We start from the raw sequence: 5,761 nt of genomic DNA on the forward strand, positions 1-5,761 counted from the left end.
TAGATAGATAGATAGATAGATATAGATAGATAGATAGATAGATAGATAGATAGATAGATAGATAGATAGATAGATAGATAGATAGATAGATAGATAGATAGATAGATAGGTTTGCGTGTGTAAAATGTAATGGCACTCGTCGACTTCCATAGTTGTTGCTTCTCATCAAACTGACTACATTACCCATAAGCCTCGTCGAGGGCGGAGCCGAATCCAACCGGGATGTGCGCGGCCGGAAGCATTGCAGGCTGTTTATTTTTTTTTACTTGTTGGCACTTTCGGGAAGCTTGCAATCGCCATGACCTGTCTTCTGCTAAGTTTTATGTACTTTCCACTGTCTACTAGTCAACTTTATATGTAGAAAAGGTATGCATTCTTGAAATTGCGGTTCTGTTCTTTTTGCTCGTTGGTGGTACGAAACGTTCCCTCCCTCGCTGAGACATGAAGAAAAGGTTTCACATCAATTTGGACGAATCTGCCTTTACCAGAGAGAGAACACCAGTAAGCGATTCTTCCACCGTGTCGTTTTATGCTTCTTTTAACAATCATTTGAGGCAGGCGTGTTTGTTTTGCAGCCCAAAAAGCACTTTCAACCATCAACAGCTGTTGGAGCACGCAAAACCGATGCAGGTGCATGCCCAGCAAAGGAGGGTCAGCCTCTCTCTTATGCACAATATATCATCAAGGCTCAGGGATCTGCACGCCCTCAACGAGATGACCCCTCTGACAAGCTCAGACCCGAAGCTGGTGAGGGTCCCACCGATGCCAGCCTCAGGCAAAGCGAGCCCGGCGCCGTGCCCCCCGCAGAAGGCGAGGTCAAAGGGGACCGGGCGACAAACAGCGAGGAGACTCCGGGGTCCGGTGCAGATCGGAGAGAAGTAAACTGTCCGAGCCTTGGTCCGAAACCCGCGGGATGCGGTAGCAGCATTGTTGTCAGTCCCAGACAGGTATGTCACCGTGAACTACATCTGCACAGCCTTAAATGAGCACATGTTGTGCTTTATTTTCCCTACGTTTTACGGCAGTTTATAGTTTACGGCCTTTCTATAAGTTCTTTTCGAGTCATCGTACACATGCAGGTTTGGTCCGTGGACCACGTTTGTACCCGCACAGGCTGTAATTTGCGTGCTTACAGAGGGGAAATCCCATCTTGAAGTTTGTGAGGAACGTCCCGTGGGAGTTTGGAGACGTCGTGCCAGACTACGTCCTGGGCCAGACAACCTGTGCTCTCTTCCTCAGGTGGATTTTTACGCTTACTCGCTTACTTACTTACATGCTGTGTAATATCAGCAATATATTTGACTTTCTCTGCCTTTTTTTTAATGTCACTTTGATTTTTTTTTAAATGTCAACTGGCTCCAAGTCTCCGGTATCACAATCTGAATCCAAACTATATTCATGATCGACTCAAGCAGCTTGGACAGAGCTTCACCCTTCGAGTTTTACTAGTTCAAGTGGATGTGGTGAGTATAAAATCGCCATCAGAAAACTAATAGTTGAATTTTTTGAATTTGGTCAATTGTGTAGAAGAGTAGTGGAGGCTAGACTCAGGACAGAAGTATCTGCGAGCAACAGTATAGTTTCATGCCGAGAAAGCGTACCACAGATGCATTCTTTGCCTTGAGGATGCTCGTGAAAAAGTACAGAGAAGGTCAGAAGGAGCTACATTGTGTCTTTTGTTGGAGGACGCTTTTTTTTTTCTCCTCCGCGTGTTCGTTTCATTTCGGGTAGTGACAATGTTGGTTACCCAAATACAGGCTGGAGACCATGAACAGTTTCTTCAAAGTGTTTACTGACAGAATATTTCGGGCACTTATGAGTTACAGACAATCGCTGTTGGAGCTCACAAGTGCGAAGGGACAGAGAAAGCACACGTTTTATCTTGTCTTCATGTCGAACCGTGGGCGGTATCTAACCTACTGCACAACATCGGGTCCTTCTACTCAGATAAAGGCTTTCTATCTAAAAAACGGTTCTAGCTGGCAATGCATTATTACAAAGTTTCTAGTATACAATTCAGCAAGGTTAGCCTACGTGCAAAGATGTGCGATATCACTCAAGGACACATCTGACCACAGAGCAGAGCTCCACTGAGGACATGAGGAGGTTATGCAGTCATGACTAAATATGGGCATAAGACACACTTCACTTTGTAGACCTAGAGAAAGCCGATGGCAGAGTACCAAGAGTGGAACTGCGTGGTACTGCATGCGCAAGTCTGGTGTGGAGGAGAAATATGTTAGAATAGTACAGGACATGTATGAGGGCAGCAGAACAGCGGTGAGATGTGCCGTAGGTGTGTCAGAAGAATTTAAGGAGGAGGTGGGACTGCATCAGGGATCCGACCTGAGCCCCTTCCCGTTTGCGGTAGTAATGGATAGGCTGACAGATGAGGTTAGACTGGATTCAAATGATATAGTGATCTGCAGTGAAAGCAAGAAGCTGGTGGAGGAACAATTAGAAAGATGGAGGCACGCACTGGAAAGCAGAGGAATGAAGATTAGCCGAAGTAAAACAGAATATACGAGCGTGAATCAGAGGAGCGGCGGGGGAAGAGTGAAGCTCCAGGAATAAGCAATAGCGAGGGTGAACGACTTCAAATACTTGGGGTCAACAATCCAGAGCAATGGTGAGTGTGGTAAGGAAGCGAAGAAACGGGTCCAAGCGGGATGAAATAGCTGGCGGAAGGTGTCTGATGTTCTATGTGACAGAAGGGGAAAGTTTATAAAACAGCGGTGAGACTGGCCATGATGTACGGATTAGAAATGGTGGCACTGGAGAGACAACAGGAAGCAGAACTGGAGGTGGCAGAAATAAAGATGTTGAGGTTCAAGTTGGATAGGATTAGAAATGAGCTCTTTTGAGGGACAGCAAAAGTTGGATGTTTCGGAGACAAGGTTCGAGAGAGCAGACTTCGATGGTTTGGACATGTCCAGAGGCGAGAGAGTGAGGAAATTGGTAGGAGGATAGTAAGGATGGAGCTACCAGGGAAGAGAGCGAGAGGAAGACCAAAGAAAAGATTGATGGATGTTGTGAGGGCAGACATGTTAGAGAGGAAGATTTACGAGATAGGCTTAGATGAAAAAAGATGACCCCCCTAACGGGACAAGCCGAAAGGAAAAGAAGAAGAAGTGTAGAATGGATCGCCGATTAATTGTGTCTCGAAGCAATCAGGGCAAACTGGATAATGGATGATACATATAGTGGATGTAAAAAAAATTGGTATTGTTGGGGTCCCCCCCCCCGCCCCCCCTCACAGAAAGACCCCCATCACGCATTGAAGGAGCTGGCTCGCATCTGCATCATGGCTGACTGCACTCTTATTTTGGCATGGAGGTAAGTCCCGAGACTGATTGCCTAGACTAGAAGACTCCGATACCCGACGCCGGTCACAGTGAAACCTTTCACGGTCCGACACGAGAACTGAAAAAGAATCAAAATCGCTTCGTAAATAAAAGTGACGATGGGAAAAATAAACACGAGCCTGGGTTTGCAGCTGTCCTGAAAGCGCAAATCTAAATACATACAGCTCACGTCGTGATAAATATCATGTTCATACCTTATGAAAGAAATGCGCTTATTTTGTTTGGACGACCCGGCAGCCCAGAGGAGGCGGGACGTTACCTGGAAACATACAAGTCGTACGAGAAGAAACCGGCGGACCTTCTCAAGGAACAAGTTGAAAAAAACTATTTATCAAAGGTCATTTCATTTCATTATTTCAACTATGTGTGATGCAGACAATTTTTAGGGCACACAAAATATAAATTTGTGTTTGTTTGGAAGGTGACAGACTGCCTGACCACTGTCAAGTCCATAAACAAGACAGATGCTATGACCTTGCTATCAACCTTCTCTGTGAGTACCTCTCAATCTTTTATCACTGCAATTGAAAGCTCTACTTTTTTTTTAACCTCATTTAAGTAATTACAATGAAGAAAATAAGTATTTGAACACCCTGCTATGTTGCAAGTTCTCCCCCTTAGAAATCGTGGAGGGGTCTGAAATGTCCACCGTGAGAGAGATCATCTCAAAAGAAAAATCCAGAAATCACAATGTATGATTTTTTTTTTTTTTTTTTTAAGGATTTATTTGTGTGATACAGCTGCAGATAAGTATTTGAACACCTGAGAAAAACCAATGTTAATATTTGGTACAGTTGCCTTTGTTTGCAATTACAGAGGTCAAATGTTTCCTGTAGTTGTTCACCGGGTTTGCACACACTGCAGGAGGGATTTTGGCCCACTCCTCCACACAGATCTTCTCTAGATCGGACAGGTTTCTGGGCTGTCGCTGAGAAACACGGAGTTTCAGCTCCCTCCAAAGATTTTCTATTGGGTTTAGATCTGGAGACTGGCTAGACTACGCCAGAACCTTGGTATGCTTCTTATGGAGCCACTCATTGGTTTTCCTGCCTGTGTGCTTCGGGTCTTTGTCATGTTGAAAGATGCTCTGACTGAGGGAAAGAGGTCGTTCCCCAAAATCTCACAATACACGGCCCTGGTCATCCTCTTCTTAATACAGTGCAGTCGTCCTGTCCCATGTGCCGAAAAACACCCCCAAAGCATGATGCCACCACCCCCATGCTTCACAGTAGGGATGGTGTTCTTGCGATGGAACTCATCATTCGTCTTCCTCTAAACACAGTTACTGGAATTATGACCAAAAAAAGTTCAATTTTGGTCTCATCTGACCACAAAACTTCCTCCCATGACTCCTCTGTATCATCCAAATGGTCATTGGGAAACTTAAGACGGGCCTTGACATGTGCTTGCTGGTTTAAGTAGGGGAACCTTCTGTGCTATGCGTGATTTCAAACCATGATTTGTAAGTGGGAAAATGTGCAACGTGGCGGGGTGTTCAAATACTCGTTTTCTTCGCTGTATATCCATTCCATGGTTTCGTGATAGTCTTTGGAAGGAATCATCAGTGCAACTAAGGAAGACCTGGTTCTCTGTCCGGGCCTTGGTCCGCAAAAAGTGAGAGGAATCACGAGTGTTATTCACAATATTCTTACAAAGAAAACTGAAATGTGACGTGTGTTCAATTACTGTTGGGATTTTCTGTTTTCAGGCAAGACGTCTCCACGATGTGCTCCATAAACCCTTTTTAAAATCCAAAACAAAGAGTGACAGTTGAGGATCCAGAATCGACGTGGACTGTTGGCAAGATGGCCGGCTTTTGAAAGGGACATCGTCAATTTTAACTGTTCTCGATATGTATATTATTTAACGGCACAACGCTGTTTATGTATGAATACATCATGTGTTTTTTTTTTTAAATACAATATTGTGAAATGAATCTCAAAGTTTAACATTAGTAGATGGGAATCATGGGAGGTACTTGCACGTCTGCCTTTACAAAATGAATAAAATATAGATAAAATGCTGTACAAAAGATCTATATGTTGGTGTTGAGCTGATATTGTGATTATGTATTTACAAGGAGCAGCGATATACAGGTAATAATGTCTTGAATTCATCCATGTTAGAGCCACAGATTGAGAAAAGTCGGTACAGAGAATAGATGAACGACTTGGAAGAAGTGTTTTTTTTTTCAGACTAACATTTATCGTAATTATGACATTCCTACTGCCTAAATAATAATTACGCCGCCGCCAATCGATTTATGAACTTGATCGTAAACTGCGGGAAAAACAACCTAATGCTGCCAGCAAGCACGCACGGAGTAGCATACATTAAAGCCCCGCTGCAAGCGCCATTAAATAAATGTCCTTTATATTCTAAACTATAACTATGAA

At 43.9% G+C, this 5,761-nt stretch overlaps 1 protein-coding gene across 3 annotated transcripts; it reads left to right on the top strand.

Annotated features, from left to right (window-relative positions):
* Positions 1-186: 186 nt before the first annotated feature.
* ercc1 (excision repair cross-complementation group 1) lies at positions 187-5,352 on the top strand. Of its 3 annotated transcripts, none has more exons than XM_061841780.1 (9): positions 188-501; positions 576-947; positions 1,136-1,239; positions 1,364-1,463; positions 3,260-3,336; positions 3,603-3,702; positions 3,787-3,858; positions 4,832-4,979; positions 5,074-5,352. In XM_061841780.1, exons 1-8 carry the CDS (start codon positions 442-444, stop codon positions 4,937-4,939), a joined length of 993 nt encoding a protein of 330 aa, XP_061697764.1. In that variant the 5' UTR covers positions 188-441; the 3' UTR covers positions 4,940-4,979; positions 5,074-5,352. The 3 variants fall into 3 exon arrangements, with proteins under 3 accessions (XP_061697765.1, XP_061697764.1, XP_061697763.1); XM_061841779.1 differs by having other exon boundaries at positions 191-501; positions 4,911-4,979; positions 5,074-5,349; XM_061841781.1 differs by lacking the exon at positions 5,074-5,352 and having other exon boundaries at positions 187-501; positions 3,974-4,973.
* Positions 5,353-5,761: the final 409 nt, after the last annotated feature.

This window comes from Syngnathoides biaculeatus, chromosome 14 (genome assembly GCF_019802595.1).
Source record: "Syngnathoides biaculeatus isolate LvHL_M chromosome 14, ASM1980259v1, whole genome shotgun sequence".
NCBI lineage: Eukaryota > Metazoa > Chordata > Actinopteri > Syngnathiformes > Syngnathidae > Syngnathoides > Syngnathoides biaculeatus.

Bases quoted from the DNA above. Each gene is read 5' to 3' on its own strand.
- ercc1 (XM_061841779.1), top strand. From the start codon at position 442: ATGAAGAAAAGGTTTCACATCAATTTGGACGAATCTGCCTTTACCAGA. The intron at 948-1,135 runs GTATGTCACCGT...GCGTGCTTACAG, and splicing joins TTGTTGTCAGTCCCAGACAG to AGGGGAAATCCCATCTTGAA. The intron at 3,859-4,910 runs GTGAGTACCTCT...GTTTCGTGATAG, and splicing joins CCTTGCTATCAACCTTCTCT to TCTTTGGAAGGAATCATCAG.